General features: G+C 32.8%; 1 protein-coding gene across 8 annotated transcripts in view; it reads left to right on the top strand.

Moving 5' to 3' along the window:
- Positions 1–19,093, top strand: part of LOC134540812 (translation initiation factor IF-2) — a 66,525-nt gene extending 47,432 nt beyond the window's left edge. For 3 of the 8 annotated variants that reach the window (XM_063383754.1, XM_063383760.1, XM_063383756.1), the window contains 2 exons: positions 4,190–4,329; positions 11,469–19,092. In XM_063383754.1, the coding sequence (XP_063239824.1) occupies positions 4,190–4,329; positions 11,469–11,586 (258 nt within the window). In that variant the 3' untranslated portion in view covers positions 11,587–19,092. Of the gene's footprint in view, positions 1–4,144 lie in introns of all 8 variants that reach the window. The other 5 variants (XM_063383755.1, XM_063383753.1, XM_063383759.1 and 2 more) reach the window with 3 other exon arrangements.
- Positions 19,094–19,360: the final 267 nt, after the last annotated feature.

Genomic DNA, 19,360 nt, shown 5'->3' with positions numbered 1-19,360 from the left:
GTTCGTGTATGGTTTTGATGCTCAAAATTGATCTGAGGTATAGTTCACACTAAGTTTCTTCTCATTTGTGCGCTGGGGTTTGTTCAAGTGGCAACCCCGTGTTCCTCCACTCCATTAAATACGAGCATATCAGTATCAGAAACATGGGTTTTATTGTACTGACAATAGCACAGTGATGTGCAAATTTTGCAACTGTAAAGTTTCATGGGATAGAAAAGATTTCATTGACAAACACCTAAAGTCGGCTAAGCATGTGGCATTGGCAGCCCAAAAAAAAAAAAAAAGAAAATTTGTAGTTGCAAACATCTATAGCAACGTGTCTGTTTTGTGTAACTGTTTTGGATTTAATTGGCTGTTATTATGCATATTAGCCTATTCCTAGTATACATGGATTGTTTATTAAATATGTAAACTATTATATTCAATAACTGCACAATTTACTCAACATTTAAAATACCGGTAAAATTTCCATTGCATAACGAAAATACCGACTTTAAACCACCGCTTTTCTAATTTGAAAGTACCGCTTTTTGCATACTGAAAACACCGAAATTTTCCAGGCCCTACAGATGGGACAAGATAACACTTTGGTATGTGACTGCTAGCCCCAGCACATCCCTCTCCCCTCTCAACTTTCCTGGCGACCATATATCACAGCATTCATCAATGGCTTATGAGTTATGAACTCCAGCCATAAAACCCTTTTCCTTATAATTGCTGCATTTTATATTCTTATTGCTGCTTGCTGTTTAAATAAGGCCATGTAAACATGTGGCATGTGACAAATTCCAAATAAATAAAAAAATAAATAAATTAATTAATCAATCAATCTACTGACAGATTGTGGCACTAGCTGTTTGTAAATATGGTATAATTTTACTAATTTAATTAGTTTTTTTAATTCTGTGTTTGAATTGTGATTTTAACCCCATAAAGTATTTTTCATAATCTCATAATAAACAAGTTTAGGGTCACATTATATTCAGAGTCGCTGTAATTTCAGGTAAATGGTTTTTATTGCATTGTCACACAATGTTACATTCCAGGTTGGCCCGGCAACACAACCTGGAACAATTACAAATACCGTGTTACCTTGCATAATCGTCGCACATTTTATTCTAAAATCAAGTTTGAAAAGTAGGGGTGCGACGATTAAGCGGGGGAAAAAAATTTGTTACATAAAGTTATTCATAAAAACAAAACCTGTTCATGGAAAATACGTTTATTTAAAAATAGGTGGAGTATAAAAGAGCACGCCAAACAATTTGTATAAATAATTCAATAAACAAAAACCTTTCTTCAACTTCAAATAGAAAAACCAAACTGTGACACGAACGCAAGCCACTTGAATCTGTGACGTGAACTAACGCGTAACTTGCCATGAAAGAGTGCGGGCCGTCAAATGTAGTCACCTGGGCACTGGACAGAGAGTGCGTGATGCATGCAATCGGCGCGCGCTGTATACGGGAAACAACATAACCAAACATGAATGATGCCAACTAGCGCTGGCTACATGTTTACAAAGCGGTACACCGCAGCGACGCAGACAATCAGAAAAAGGAAATAACTTTTAAAAATGTCTTTAAATTTACACGTCAGACAACTTCGTATTTCCGTCAATTAAATAAGAAAGTGGTAATGTCCGAATAAATATTAGATTTCTACTTTAAAATACATATTTTTATATGGAAATGATATCTACACCGGTACACCGCGGCGACGCAGACGATCAGATAAAGATAATAACGTTTAAAAATGTCTTTAAAAGAAAATTTACACGCCAGACAACTTTGTATTTCCGTTAATTAAATGAGAAGTGGTAATTTCCGAATAAATATTAGATTTCTACTTTAAAATACTTAGTTTTATACGGAAAAGATACCTACACAAAGCGCTCAGTATCTAATAGCGGGACCAAAAATATCATTCAAAGTTTGCGCGAGAAGTTTTTTTATCCCAATTTTGTCGGCCAAAAATATAGGTGTGAAGATTATGCGAGTGCAACAATTACGCGATAAAAGAGGGTTCATTTCAAAACAGTTGTAAATATGTAGATAGTTTTTTAAGTTTGGTAAGTTTTTATTTTAAAAAAACCTGAGAAATCAACCTTTTAACCTTTATTATTTTCAAATAAAGAAAAAACAAATACTATACCAATCACAGTTTATTCCTCTGGTCCCAGTTCATTAATCAGAAAAGTTCTTATACTGATGGGATATTTTTCTGGTAAAAAAAAAATTACAATACATACCAACACAATCCCAGCTGGTCTTCAGAGTTTCCTGTCGCTTGATATTATAAAACGGTAAGTCCCTGGGTTAAAATCACTGAACCCAGGTACACATTCTCCCGCAGAAACCTTCCCGGGCGGGTGACGACAGTCACCCTGGGCCGCTGCCGATGCCTGTGATCAAATTTCTAATTTAAAAAAAAATGGTTGTCTGTAAAGTCGGTTTACGGACGATAGTTTAACGTGACGTCATAACAATACATTGATGAAATGATTGCATACTTTTATGAATAAAATTGAATCATTTTTATTGAATTATCACTATTTTGTATGTATACAAAGAAGGTGTGAAATGAAATCTACAATTTAATTGATAAATTTACTTTTATTTGCACTCATTAATTCAAATATGTTTATTACTTTAACGAAGAGATTATTTTAACTATAACTTTTATACATGTTTGCTATTTAACTTCTTCCAATCTGTGTTATTCTGTTAAGGATAGGACGATGATAGGACAAGTAGGAAACGAATAGGAGTGTTTCAAGTTTAATGTGCCTCGAAAAAGTCAAATCGATGGTTGTTCCAATCGAGTGGAAGAGAGATAGATGCGGCGCAAGCGTACAACGAGCGTAACGGGACACAGCGTAATGGGACAATGTGCGTAACGGGACAATTTGTTTGTGCGTACAGCCGGCGTTCATCGATTTATTAGACGTCACGTCAAAAGCCCGAACAATAAAAAAAGAATAGTTAGCTTCGGCCTGGCCCCAAACACAGGCGTGAAATTATCTATTCCTAGACTTATTTTATGTTTCTTGGTAGTTGCAGACGACGCGTCCTCACGGCGTGACGATCGTGTGACAACTGGTTGGCACCACACACTTTTCGGATTTGTGCTACATGTTATCTTGTTAGTATCTGCTGTTAGTGAAAAATAAAAAGTCAAGCAGTCATACATAATTATAAAGTATTTTTCCCTGAATAATCGTGTTGTAGTCTATCACTATAAATTACTTTTTATGGGTTTCCACAGCTTCATAATGCAGAAAAATGACTTTTTTAAGCCACATTTTCAAAATATTTCTTCATAAATATCAAAAATTTGCAAATAAAAAAAATTACTGTGCAAGTTTTCTCCAATATCATTGTGTTAAGTTTCAGTCAACCACAGATGTATAATAAATTAATTCCTAGTATTAACCTGCTCTAAGGGCGTGACATATGAGACAAGATAACACTTTGGAATTCCATGATTTTTAATTTCTGCGTGTTCGAATTGTGATATTCACCCCATAAAGTATTCTTCTTAAACTCATAATAAAAAAGTTTGGGGTCAAATTGTATTCAGTATCCCATAATTTTTGGGTAAATACTATATTTTGGGTTGTTATTTCAAAATAATACATTACCTCTCTTGTGTTTGTCCTGTTACAAATGTTTTCAACCGGTATTCATTAAGTGTCTTGACACTGTTATAAAAAGTCACCCGAATGTCAATAATTACTTAAATTTTTAGAACTTTTTACAGTTATGTTACAGTTGGTGAGTGTCGGTTGGAAAATGTTTGTGGCAGAACAACAAATGCAAGCGAGGTATCAGAAGTGTTGTTTTTATTTTTCTGCACTAGTGGTAAATTTTATATGCTGCATTTATACAATAAAATAATTAGTATTAAATTGGTCTAAACTGGACACATTCAGAACAATAAAAATATTAAAATATATAAGCGAGAATTTATGGTTTAAAAGTGATTCAATAAGAGATGCACACTAAAAAGAAATTGAATGAATTTTTGAGATCCGTGCACTTTAGTCAAATTTTTTTGTTTGTGAAATAATGACATTCCTTGAATTTTAAACATTAACAGATTACACTTTTGTGATGGTTAAGTGTGTCCGTGTGTGACGCAGACTGGACCGAGCCTTGAGCGCTCGTGCCTGGCTGTTTGCCTGCAGGAGGTGCGGGCCCACCTCTACTCCATGTGGAGCGGCAACGACCTGACCTTCACGAAGCTGGCCGAGTCCAGCGAGCCCGGCGAGGCCCCGCCCCCCGCGGGCGACGACTCCGCCCCGCACACCTTCTACGGCAGCTCCAAGTAGTCACTTCCATTGTAGTTGCTGCAGTCAAACCTCCTTATTAGAAACCTTTTTGGTACCAAAAAAAACTCGTTTAATCTGCCGCATTTACGGTTGGGCACATTGTGTAATCCATAGCAACAAGATTGTATGGTTTTATTTTTATGCATTGTGGTGATTTCTTAAAAATGGTGTATTATTTAACACATATGAAACTTAAATATGTACTTTTTAATACTTAATTCACTCACCATAATAGTCTCATTCTGACTACACATGTTGCACTCATGCAATGAACTACCTAATTTATAATAAGCATGTCATGAAAAGAACTACTCAAGAAAATAAAACAAATCGGCATATTTTCGAGTGTTTTAATATAAAATATGTGACTAATAATAGATGCAAGATCAAATAACATATTAATTACTTTATACATTTTGGTACAAAATTCACGCTAAACAATTACATTCAATGAATTTACAGTAGTATAAGATAACATTTTTTTGTGGTTTAAGTTTCGTAGAATTTCTGATTGATTTCTTGGTTTTAGTTACGTTTAGCAATATTCATTCGGCACCAATTGTACAGCCGTGCATTAATATTTCGTCATTGTCGTAACTCGTTGATATCAATGTTATTCAGTAAATTGTTACGGAAATCATCATCTTTATACTAATTTCCGTCTTTAATTCAGACTGAGTGATCGTACATTTTCCAATAACACTTCTTATTATTAAATATGTTTCTTGAGGCTGAAGTGACTCGTTCTAATGGCATTTACAACTTCTAAAAACCATAATTGTATTTATCCACAAAAAAAAAATATACTAAGAACTATCTTCTGAAATATTTATTCAACTATTATCCTAATGTTTCAGTTACATGATGTAGCATGTCTTCATATCATCGTATTTGACGAGTATAGTTTCAGGACTTTCAGACTACTACATCTTGTCTCAATCTTGTCTTGAACTGAACTCTTTTTCCTTCCATTTGAACATTTCTTGCTGTTCTCGGCCTTCGACTGCAAAACACAGACAAAACATAATTGTCTTCGTACTGCCCTGTCCAATTATCTGGTCAATCAGCAACCTTCTTTACAGTTTTGATTAATGTACACTAATATCTCTTACAAATCATGTAATTAATTTTACTCCCGTTTAAATAGTTGAATCATAACTTAAATACATGTGATAGTAATTAGGTTCGTCGTTAGCTCTGAACAAATCTCATATTCAATTATATTACAAATTTTTATAAACGCATGTTTAGTAAACCGACCTCCCATTAGCTAAGAAATAACAAACCTAATTTGGCGTGCATATATAAAATACATACTTATTTACAGCAGGGCAATATTATACCACTAGCCAAGAACAATGCAAATACAAAATTATAATGGCAAAACATAAGATTTCTGTGAAGCTTCTATGGGATTTCTACCTTCGCAGTAGCAATAATGAAATGATGTGCAAGATTTCTTAGAGCATATTCACATTTTATAAGGAGTAGTTTGCATTTAGTATCAGAAACATTTTTAACTTGATATGAATTTTCTTTTGCATGTATTTGGTGAACACAAACCTTTGTTAACTTTTCAAAATTATTGTCCCTACAGGTTTTTTTGTAAGGAGGTTTCACTGTACTACATTTAGGGTAGAGATATGCTGATATAAGTGTTCATTCATTCAATCATTCATTTTACAGTAATTTACGAGCAACTGATAACCTTACAGTACTATGAGGAAAAAAAAAGTGGACAGTAAAGCTTCTAGATGCTCTAAAAAATGTAAAATAATTACAATTTTCAACTTTCATTTTGTACTAACAAACGTAAAATTTTAAGTTCTGAAATAAAATTTAAACTCTTTTCACTAACTCTTAAGAAAGCTTTATTAAGTAGAGGCTTAACAATTTTGCAGATTCACTTGGTTTATAAAGTAGACTTTAATAGTTTTGTGGTGTTGGAGCGCTGCTTTGGTATTGCTCAGAGCTGCCCTCAAATCTCTTGTTAATTTTGTTTTTAAATTTTGTAGACCTTCTTTACAATAGTTTACTATAGTGCCACATGTAATGTCTGGGTTAAGTATGCATCACTCAGAAGAAATACAGGACTAAAACAAGTTGGACATCAAAATATTTTCAAGTACCTATTTTTCAAATCTTAGAGTAAAAATAAAATGTATTGAATTACTCTTACACCATAAAAAAAGGGATGGTAATTCAGCATTATATATTTTAAATAAAATATTTTAGTAATAGGTCACATCCTATAATAAAATATTAACTATGATATTGAACAACTTTAGTTATTAAATTTTTGTTTGATGAACTAAATTTTCCTGAATCAATGAATATTCTAATTTTATTGTCATAAGTATATATTAAAAGTACACTATCATAGCGATTTCTAATAGTAATAGGATAGGAAAACACAAATTGGCCTAGTAACAGTGTTTCCAGTGTTCAAATCTTGAAGTTACTAGTTTTTATCTGATCTTTTTTTAATTTTTTTTTAATATAAAAAGTAGATATGTATTAAAGATTTAATGTTATTTGAGGATTTGACAGCCCCATCCCTAATCAATTTGAAAATATATTTTTGAATAGTTTTAATTAAAAATCAAAGATGTCTCACTGTTAGGCTGGGGTTATAAACATCCCATGAAAAGTATGATGCAAAAGGTTCAGTAATGATGGTTTTCAAATTCCACTTAATACGCATGAATGAAATGAAAGTACAGCAAGTCCTCTATTTACGTCGTACCGATTTACGTCGTTTCGGATTAACGTCGCTAATGTTTGAGTACTCATGTTTCAATTTAAGTTGTCGCCGATTCACAATAACGTCGTTTACAATGACCGTAAATCTTTATTTTAACCAAAACACCGTATATAATTCGTTTATAATTCTTTGTTTCCTTCGGTAGTTAATTTATACTATGTAAGGTAAGCTACACGTTCACCGCCTTATCTTATCATACATCATGAGGGACGCTTCCTGCTCTCCGCTGCTCTCCGCGCGGTGATGCAATACTACCAGCCCGCCCGCTCGGCCACCCACGTATCTCGCACGTAGAAGTGTTATCTACTTCCCGCAACGACACAGCATTTTCTCCTACCCCTTTTCGTCCAACTCCTTGGCACTTCAGTAGAGGTGTAAAAGTAACTAAAAAAAGTGTACCCGTATGTATTCGTTACTATAACAATTAGTACTCGTTACTTCTGATACCGCATAACATGCTATGTTATGTAACAGCAACGAATTGAGTCGTATTTCGTACGCGTACAGTATGACGTCGCGTAAATAATAATAAATCGAATATAAACAATTAAAAGTATTTGATAATTAACAGCTTTTGCTAACCAAGAAACAATAAAATCTCATTAGAGCAGCTTTATTATAATATCTCTTTTAAGTTAAGAACAAAAAACGTGAAAATATGCGATAATAAAAAACAAAAACATACATATTTATAATTTGTAAAAAATACTTTCTTACGTTGTTTCTGTTCCAATCTCAAACTTTGTCTACACACACAATACCTTTAATAAACAGTAAAAAACTTGGACGACGAATTTCCAAATTATACTTTTCTTAATAAACAAACATCGTTCTTTGTAACGAATAAGCGCGCGCATGCGTAAAACATACGAAAAATGTGAGTAGCGAAATGCATTCGTGTGTAACGTTTCGTTACTCGTTACTAGATTCCGCACCTGTTACTCAGTAACGAATACATACGGTTTGCTACAGCTCTACACTTCAGTCGCTATGATATCATTGAGTTGGCCGGAGTTTTAAACGTGCCGTTGTTAACTTTATCGTGATTAAATGCGTTTGTAGTAGGCCTACAGTATCAGCTCACTGCAATTTATGATTTTTTCTTCATAAGATGTCTTCCAAACGACAATATATCTGTTTTTATATTTAAATCAATAAAGGTAATAAAGCAGCTGGTTAAATAACCATTCTATAAAGCTGAGAAGTACTAGTTGGACTTGTTTCCCACGCTGTCGGTTGTCATTTGCTGATAAAATTGCCCGTTGTCACGTCTGTATGCCAGCGCTTCCGGCCGACCTTGGGCCGTGGTCGGCCAGTGGCATGAAACATGGCTCATTTTGCGTCGTTTCTATTTACGTCGCGGTTTTCAGGAACGTAACCCCGACGTAAACCGAGGACTTACTGTACCATGTATAGACCAAATTACAATTTCTTGCATTTAGGCCTGCTAGTCACAGATGTTATATGCATAGAAGGCCACAATGTTGTTTTTCTTAAATACATCATATTTTCACTTGTTATACTTCTTCGCAGAAAATAATTTTACATCAAATTATTTAAATTTCATATATTTTCATCAAAAGAAGCCTGGGGTAAAAATTTGTTTTACTGTTTTACAAATTCAAGTTACAGGTTTGGTGAAGTCTTTCGAATTTTGTCGCATTTGTTGCAAAGCTTAAAACATTGGAAGCCCAAGCTTCGTTCATGAAAATTATTATTTTTTGTGTTGTATAAGTTTTGCTTCAATAAAGTTAGTTACTTAAAAAAAAAAGAAGGCACTCCATTTGTTTATATGAATGCTGAATATTAATATACAAATTCATGGTTATTTTATAATTTTCATTAAATGATATAATAAATAGAGCCTAATTGGTTAATCAGTTCAAACATTACAATGTTAAATGATTAATTTTTTTTAATTTCAATCCTGTATTCTATAAAGTAAGTGTAATACAGCTTCCCCTAGAACAATATTCGCAATTTGATTCGACTTCACTAATATTTTAAAAATTTGATTTGATATTAGCTTCACGTCAAAAAAACTATTATTTTCACATGCCTATACATTACTGAACTTGGAACGCATGTGCAGCTAGCTGGTTTGCTGACTCGGAACACCCTGAATGGGACAGAATTGTGGGACCAAATCACGCGCAGCACAGCCGGATGGATGTAGTCTCTCGACCTTGGTAACGGCCAATGAACACAGTGGATCAGCTCACGTGTTGTTAGTGGTAAATCCAGCTCAGAGTTGAAAGGGAAAAAAGGGAGGGGGGGCATGACCAGAGGGTTTAGATTCACATGATATTCCATTCCTCCCAGTTCAGTGGGGAGTGCGAAATTTTGAAAAATAATATCGCCCTAAACTATTTTTGGGCCACCTGTTAACAACCAGTAGCGTTAAAAAAAACCAAACTAACATACTTTGGTACAAAAAAAAATAACCAACTTAAAAGTTCAGGTGCCATCTGGAGTAGTTAGTTTATTTTTAAAGTTTTTGCGAGATTACCGGAGGGGGGGGGGGATTTACTCCATTGCCATTCCGTTAAGATCCGCCGCTGGAATGCGTGTAGAACAGTCAATTTGAAGCAAGAAGAATCTGCAAAATAATTGTGTCTCTACTGATAAGTGGTAACGATATCACTTTAATTGTGGTGTCCCCGCATGTTCTCATCTAGATATTATAAATGTTGCGCTAATCATTCGCACAGCCATCAGTGTACTAAACTGCATCTTGTAGTATCAGGGTGTCCACATTCTGAAAAAGTCAGAGAAAAATCAGGGAAGTTGAAATTAGTCAGGAAAAGTCAGGGAATTTAATTCAGAACCTGGAAAATTCATGGCAATTCCTCAGTGATAGTAATTTTAGGGGGAAATGTCATTCTCTGGTATGCCATCACATTTTTTTTCCAGATGGTGTAAAAGTGCATAGTCATATGCACTGTAAACGCTGTTGTGTTTGAACTAGTGTAGTTATAGGAGTGGCGGAGGCTGGATTGTCTTTATTTCTTACTGAAAATTGCAAAATAGTTTGTTTAATTATTTTAAAAGAATTCATCAAGGAAATTTGTAATTATGGTTGTGGAAACGTTAGGGAAAATTTCAACAGATTTGTGTGGACGCTTTGACTGGGTCGTGTTGCTTGCCTCAAATACGACAGTTCTCAAGAGAAGTAGTGTTCAGAACCGGATTTCCCAGTACTTTAGACATAGTAAATGAACCGGGAATTTAAAATTGATTCCCGTTTTTTTGACGTGACGTCTAATAAATCGATGAACGCCGGCTGCACGCACGAAAAAGCGTCCCACTACGGAAGTCCCACTACGGATGTGTCCTGTTTGCTCATTGTACGCATGCGTGGCATTTCTCTTCCACTCGATTGGAACAACCATCGATTTGACTTTTCAATCATATTTTCATCATTTTAATTATTATTATTATGTAATTTAATGATCGTCGACCAATTTTCAGCACAATCGGTACGGTTATTTAAAAGTAATGTTGAATATTCAAATACGTTTTGAACCAACAATGGTGTTTTACAGTTACACATAATAATTCAAATACACCCGGGATCTTTTGCACAATGTTTTAAAAAATATTGTAACACATTAGACGTTATGTATAAATACGTTTGGTGTGTTTGGGATGCGTATTCGTTTTAAAATCGTGTTATAAAAACGAAATAATATTATTCCCCTACCGTGAACAAAATTTTTATAAATATATATATAACATCTGAAACTATTCCTTTTCAAGTATGGCCTCGTGGTTTTGCTGTGAGAATCGCTAACTTCTATTACGAAGGTTGTCGATTCAAATCCCGGCAACTGCGAAATTTTTTTTGTACTTGTAAAAATAAATACGGCGCACGCAACATTTCGAAAGTATAAATATATTTGAATTATGACTGCAAATAAAAGTAAATTTATTAATTAAATTGTAGATTTCATTTCACTCCTTTGTATCCATACAAAATAGTGATAATTCAATAAAAATGATTCAATTTTATTCATAAAAGTATGCAGAGGTAGATTTTCTCATACAAAAGATAGAAAAATTTAAAAAAAAATTATTCCTCAAAGAATATAATATTTTTAATGCCTAAATGGTTTGGTAGCAAAAAACCTATTACGGCTCAGTCTCAGGCTGAATATGATATTTCATTTTCTTCTGGATCAATCATTTCATCAATGATTTGTTATGACGTTGTCACGTTAAACTATCATCCGTAAACCGACTTTACAGACAAACCAATTTTTTTTTTTCCGTACTTTCGGGATTTGACATTGACAGCATAAATTTTTGTTTCTGTTGCGCGCTAAGGTTACTTTCAGTTGATACTCTCCTCAGGCGATGCGATCGTTGCAGGCGGGTGAGGGGAGGGAGTCTCCCGCGTGCCTCAGTCGGCAGACGGTGTCCGGACTGCTGTGTGTGCCTGTGGTTGTCGCGCCAATATTCTCTCTCAAATAAAGGTATTTTCTTGTGAGTTTGTTATGAAAAGATGAAAGTTATTTCAAGTCTAATAATATTGTGATTTTGCGTGCGTTAAAATTATTAATTTTTTTTTTTGCAAAGTTAAAGATTGGGAGTAAGACCTAGAGTAAAAAGATTTGTTCACATTAGTAGATACTATTTTGTAATAAAAAAATTGTAACACAAATTTTTATCTTTTAACTTTTGGTCACTAAAAATTGTTTAATTGTTCAAAACTAACTACATATTACCACTTCAATCACAGACTGCTGCACCATTAATTAAAAAAAATAGTACCCATCTAGAACTGAAAGTACCGGGAATTCTCGGTTCCGTTGAAGGCAAGTGCTGAAATTCCCGGTTCTGAAAATCGGTTAAAGTTCCCATTACCCTAGAAACAAGTACCAGGGGTGCCCATTTCCCAACTCAGTTTCTTGCAAGAACTGCCAGTGGAATAATAGTGGCAGAAATACACGCAGACTATTTGCTACTCCTTTTGATAACAGTCAAGTTTGAAACAAGTTACAGGGATTCTCTACATGGAATCTCAACTTTTTAAAAATATTTTCACTAGTCATAGTAATAAAAATAATATTTTTCATTAAATGTTTTTAACGTTTTGAAGTACCGAGTTAAAATTTTATTTAGGTGTTAAATGTTGAAAGTCTAGTACTGTCCTGATTGTTGAACGAACAAAATAAATGTTAAGTATTGAAAGAATTCTAACCAGTTCTGTAAAGTTCTTGGTATCAGCTGCTTAATTAATTTGCCTAATAAATATTTCATTTTAATTGAGAGTAACTTTTCCTATTTCCAATGGTATATATGTACAGTATATGTATTTACTGCATAAATACTTTAATTTTGTTATTTAGCATGTCAGTATTATTTTTATCACTATTTACCATTTAATCTTGCCTCTGCTAAGTTTTGAATGTTGAGTCTCTTATTGGCGTTGCAGTACAGTGTGTTGTTGTTGGATGTGTACTGTTAATGTTGAAATGTCGTAAAGAAAAGTTTTATAAAAATATGACCCTGATTGTAATTGCCTTGCTCAAGATTGTAGGTTTCGGTGTTTCCCGGTGCACTACAACACTATAAGTGTAATAATTTTTAGTTAGGTCTGTATTAATTTTGAATGTATGTAAATCAAAAACCAGTAGACTCGTGGTATGAATGATTAAAACGTGTGATGTAGTTGATCTACTAACCACACTAAGTAACTTGCCAATAGCTGTTGACCAGCTGTCGAAGTCATGAACTAACACTATCCGCTTCATGTAAAAATATGCCATTATGATTTTTGTGACAATGTTCATGTGTTATTGTTAGAGGTCAGTAAATAGGTGAACTTTTATGGGCTTTTCGCACACAGTGCAACCTACATCACAGGTATTTGCGATTCCTTAGAATGGACTGTCCCATATTTTGCCGCTTTGTTAAGTTAAGTTGTTTAAATTGATTGTGATTTACATTTTAACCTTGCAAACATTTTTGAGGTTATAACTTAATTTGTCAAGTCGTAAAAAGTTGTTGACGGTTAGAATTATTTGGGTCATCTGAGTGGCTCAAGGTCACGAGGTTGACGGACACAATAGATTATTATTCGACAAGATTTTATGGTTTTATATTTAGGCTGATTTCATTTTTAAAACAGGGGATTTCTATGTTATTGTTTTTATTTTTATCTGAATGCTGTTTTTTTTTCCTGATAAAGATAGCATTATTGTTATTGAACATATAGGCGAAATAAATGTTTTATGATACTTTTTTTTTCCCCACCAAACTGATAAATGATCCACTCGGAATAGTAAAAATTAATCTGCAGCAAGTGTTTTTTTTTTAACTGAGTAACATTTTGATGTAAAAATGAGTTTCTAATAATAGTTGTACAATCAAAACAGAGTAATTTTTTTTCTTTTCAAATTTACTTATTACATACATATTTATAAAATCTTCATGCTTAATACATTACATTCATTGAATTTAATATATAATTAATTATTAATTATATATAATTAAATAATATATCAAAACCATTAATATATTAATGATTAATATCATCACGGTTTTGTGATTCAAGTTTTGATTAAAAATGATAGGAGTTGCATTTCGGTCCTTTATGGTGTATTAACTTACATTACCGTGTTATATGGTGTATTGACATGCTTTTCGGTGTTTCGATTTTATCACAATTCACCATAATCTTGTCCCTAATTATCGTGAATCCGGCTTTAGTTGGATACACTTTTAATAAGATGTGTCGATAATCTGAAAATTCAGTGACTCCGTACGAGTAAGTTAGGGAATTACGTATTTTACTAAAAAAAAAAAAAAAAAAAAAAACCGGTTTAATTGAAATTTGTTGGTTGAACTACCTGTTTATACTTTTGACAAATTGATGGTATTGAGTGCCGATCTAAAACCTCTGTTATACTGGAAGAATTGATAACGCATTTCCGTATTAAGTCAGCCAGGGTCTTCAGGGTTCCAACAACTACTGTTAGGTGGTCACGCGGCTGAACCGCGAAATGGTTCGCAGAACTCCACGTGTTAACGCGCCATTTACAAAACCGATAGAGATTTATTGATGGTGTCCAATCACGAATAACATTTAAGAGCCATTGTACTTGCCCATACAAGTTTTGTTTCGTGGTTTTGTCTTAGAATTTTTTTTTTTTTTTTTTTTTAAGTATAAAAGGCTAAAATGGGGGTTTTCACTGACCTTTTTAGGAATGAAAAAAATCCACACAAATTCTTGTAAAATTTGTAACGAAGTTCAGAGAGCTTTTATGTTTAATATTCCAGCATAAATAACAGAGAGAGCTCTGAGCTCTAAAGTCCAGCCAGGCAGCAACCCCCCCCCCCTCCCCCCTTTTTAAGCCTGAAGGTTCTCTGCAGCTGGAGAAGAGAAGTAGACTTGATCCTGAATTAGTACGGATGCTGGTTTTTCTCAGTGAAATTTTGTTAACTCCATGGATAGAGCCAAGATTTTAGGTGTTATAAAAAAAGCACGTTTCATCACAAATTTGAGGATTTTGTATTTGTCGTCAGTAAAAATTAAAATCACATGTAATAAATGCATATCAAACACAATGGTAATAACTGCTTTAAATATTCATGGCCAGACACTTAAAATGTGTACATAAAACAGTACATCTATTGATAAGAGTAAGCTAAACAAAAATCTGCAACTATAATGTTCAATAATCCTTTTGTAATTATGCTTACTGCACAATTAATATATATAAAATTATGTGTATGTGCAATGTCAAAAACCCAAAATCATTACACACAATACATTTCTGTGTGATTTAGCCATTTTTTTTGCTGTACTTTACTTTGTAAAGAAACTATATTTTGGAATTAAATTTTTTTTTTTTACTTAGTAGATAATATTTTAGGTTTTTAAATAAGGCACAAACTATAAATATTTATTTTATTCTATATTTAAGTAGACAAAATGAGATAGTTGAGATACTTTCACTGCATTTATGTGTTATGCAGTGTATTGACTTCAATTTAGCTGTTATTTTGGTTATTCACCATATAATTTTGTCTCTATCCATTAAACTTATAACACATAATAGATAATATGTTTTTGTTCATAATTTTTTTCATGTGCACAAATAATAATTTTTGTGTTTGCCATAAATATCAAGGGTAGCAATTTTAAGTTTTTTTTAGTATTGAAATAATGTTATCATATAAACTTTAACCCCGAACGTAAATCATAGATGGAAAAATAAAACCTTCATAAATGATGGTGATGATCATTGCTAGGCAAAAATAGTGCATGGATTTATAATTATAAGGATGAGTTAATGATGATGATGTTACAAAGTCATACAAATTTCTCTTGCTGAAATTTTTTTTATAGATTTAAAATATCACAAACAGATTTTGTAACAAGCTATAACATGGGTTTCTATTTTGTTGGTTATTTAGGAAATGTAATGCAGTGAAAATTATTTTTTATACGTACTTTACGTATGTAGCAGCACAAAATTACACCCTTGCCTGTGCCATCACATTTTCTTTTATAAAAAAAGGTTGAATGTTAACTCGTAGTGGTATCGTGATACGGTAGACTTCCGATAGTCTGGCATATCACTGGCCGAAATGCCAGTTCCTCGCCGGCATCGGCGGGGAATGTGCAGATTTAAGCCAACTGAGCAAACATAAGCTAAAAACGTATTATTTTTAGCTAAGGTCGAAAATGCTTTAACAGTACGTGCACGAGTGGTAATCGGAAGCGCTCTGCGCAGCCCTGGGTTAGTCAAGAGCATTAGGCATCGCACGGAAGCGTACATACAAACCTTTAAAATGTACAATAGAAATTTATTTTTGGCCCATATTTGTCTTGAAATGTCATCCTTACGTTACTGCTAAAAAAAATACTTGCTACCGATCATAATCTAACAGATGTATTTGCTCTACAACATAGCATTTTGCGAACATGGGCAGCACTGCCCTATAAAACAGCATTTTCAGAAATCGGGCACCTGCCAAGGAACAGAATGTGCCGCATTATCTGAATTCTATTGTAGTACCATTCTTGTAAGTTTATTTTTGATTGTGATAAACATAATATATAATCTTTATTTTTTGATGCTGGTTTTGTTTACATTGTGATATTGTATTTATGTGATATTTTGTTTGTTTTCCTACATTGAGCTGAAAGTTTTGTTTCTCTAGCTTGGATTGAATGTAGTTGTGTTTTGACAATATGTGTTTTCTGATTTTGAAGTTTAAAAATCAATGATGTATTTTTTTTCAATGACTTACAATATTGTGAATCAATGAATTATTATTATTTTTTTTTTTGGGTTTATAGTTTTTGTGGTTGGAAAATTATCAGTTTTTTCCCCCCTCAGTTATTAAATAATTTTACATTTCAAACAGTGCTTTGTGTTGCTATCCTAGGTTTGCAGTGCAGTAGTGTTTAACCCTTTTTATCTTTTGCATTGATGTCCCCTCCTTTGTTTATTATTAAAAAAATTCACTGTTTTGCAATTGGAGATTTCTACTGCATCGTATAATATTGTTCTCTTTTATTGATGTTTTTAATTCCATTGCTTGATACTTCTTTAAAAAAAACTCATGCTGTATTACTGGTGTTATAAAATGTTATGTATACTAGGTCCAATGTAACGACGTAACAGCAATTCCGCTTTTTTAAATTTTTTTTTCAGCAACTGCATTGTTTGTAACTATGATTTGACTTTTCTTATGGTTGTTTTGAATGTGTGCATAAATTTTTTTAAATGCAAATAAGTCCTACTGCCAATAAATTCAGTTTAACTATTTTTACTTGATTTGTTTGAATTTTATTGCCTTATCTTTCAATTTGCAATGCTGTAACAGTTAAGAAAATGCCAAATGAGTGAAAACTTACTTTTGATATTTTAAGTGTGATGGGCTTGTGTAAACATTCTTTAGTGGTATCATTATGAAAAATTGTGCACAGCATTTTTTATTTCCAAAAGAAATATTCCTAATGACCAGTCAGTGAGATAAAAATTCCAAATCGACATAATATTAAAATGCCCCAAAAACATTTTAATTTATGTATAATTATTGTGTACACCATATACAGTACTATAGTTAGGACATTTCACATTTGAGACTTTGTATTCTTGTTAAAACTAAAATTACATTCAGAAATCCAGCAAGATCGCTAATCTGGCAATGTGGTCTTGAACGTTAAAGACCATTTACCGTACTACTAAAGTCAGACACATTCTTATCCAAGAAACAAAATCAAATATTTTAACTATTAGTTTAAAATAATTCTTAAATGAGTATCGCATACATACAATTGTACATGACAACACGTTGAGTGCAAAATTTGAATTTGTGCGCTACGGTTCGTAACTAACTTTGCAGGGTTGCATTTCCATGTGTGTATTTCGTAATAAAAATTGTTTGTTTTGGCATTCCCTGCCACGCATTAAATTTAAGCCCAGCAATTTCCAAACTGTGTATGCTTGAACAAATTTAAAATCATTGTGATGTGTATTAAATGGCTGTATCAAACTTTTCAAAATATGAAATTAATAACCTATCCTTGGTGTAGAAGAACTCTGCTGGCAAAATAAAATAAAATATTCTTACATGTAGATTGTAAAGAGTTGCCACAAACATAGTTAAAGTGTTACATGTATTTTATCTTATAAATGGGGACAAGATGATATAATGAATTGCGATAAAACTAGTGGTGCACCGATATGACTTTACTGATTACCGATTATGAGAGCAATAATCGGCAGATACCAATTCAGTTACCGATTATAATGAAGAAATTTTTTTAAGTGTAATAATGTACACAAAAAGTTTTATTCCCATGTGAATTTAATAACAAGATAAGGTAAAATCGAGAATACAGTTATAGGTAATAACAGTATAAAAATATATAAAATACACTATTAAGTCATTGCAAAGTGTAAATTAAATTAACTTGTATTTATATTTGTTATTGTAAACAACTTGAACTACAGTCTAATAATTTTAATTTACAATGGGTAAGTTTTTGGTGCGGAAAACTAGCATTATTATTGACTATCACATAAGGTTGCATCAAGAAATTACCGTTTAACAATGTAAACATGCTGCTTTATTTTGTTCACTTGAGTTTATAGAAAAATGTTTCCACACTTCACTTTTTTTCTCCCTACTCGCCATCTCACTATAATTATATAAAAATGACTAAAAACCAATACTAGCACATGTGATTTTATTTATGTTGACTAAATATATAAAATTATAAATACTTTTTCACTTTTCACGTCATACAAATAACAAACGGATAATGTTATCAAAGACGCCCCTAACGAGTTTGTAAAACGCAGTGATAAAAACTAGAAGGTATCGGGACCACGATTTTGAACCGCTACCATGACTCGAAAAGATCGATTGTCATAGAATCCACTGCAACTGTTTGTGGTATTTTGATTGCGTGCCATATATTTTACGTCTCTGGCTATAGGTAATGTACAAGGCCACTAAACAAAAGACGAAACGTAAATAAACGTGTAGGAAAAATGTCTTTTTTATTGTTCGAGGCAATGAGATTTATTGAACTTAACGAAATATCTGTAATTATGATATGACGGAGTTAGATGAATTTTGTAATATATATACAAATATTACCGTATTTCATCCTAAAATGTGTAACAAAATATTACACGGTAAAAACTTACTTAATTACGCCGGAACGTAGTATAATCGCCAAAGTAATCGTTAAGATAATCGCCGATTACGATTAATCGGAAAGTACCCATAATCGCCGATTACGATTCATCGGTATCCGCATCGGTGCACCACTAGATAAAACTTTAATAACACAGAAAAGCATGTCAAAACACCACGTAAACACTGAAAATCAAGTTAACACACCATACAGCATTAAAATGAAAGTTATATCATGGAATTAAGTAGCATTTAACCAAAACTTAATTCATAAAAATCTTTTGATTTTTGAAATTCAAAGAATGTCTTAAATTCCGGACAAATTCTGTATCAAAGTGCTTGGATGAGAAAAATTAATTTAGTTATGTAGTTTTATTGTGCATCTCTTATTGAAACAATTTTAAACCATAAATGCTTGCTACTTTATTTTTATTTTTCTGAATATATATGGTTTAGACAAAATTTACTAAAAATTATTTTACTGTAAAAATACAGCATACTAATTTTACCCCTAGTCTGGTGGAGTAAGTATTACAAAACACCTTTTATAAAAATAAAAAAGATTAACACAGATATCCTGTTTTAAAAACAAAATT

Source organism: Bacillus rossius, chromosome 17 (genome assembly GCF_032445375.1).
Source record: "Bacillus rossius redtenbacheri isolate Brsri chromosome 17, Brsri_v3, whole genome shotgun sequence".
Lineage (NCBI taxonomy): Eukaryota > Metazoa > Arthropoda > Insecta > Phasmatodea > Bacillidae > Bacillus > Bacillus rossius.
This window is presented reverse-complemented; position numbering and strand designations above follow the sequence as displayed.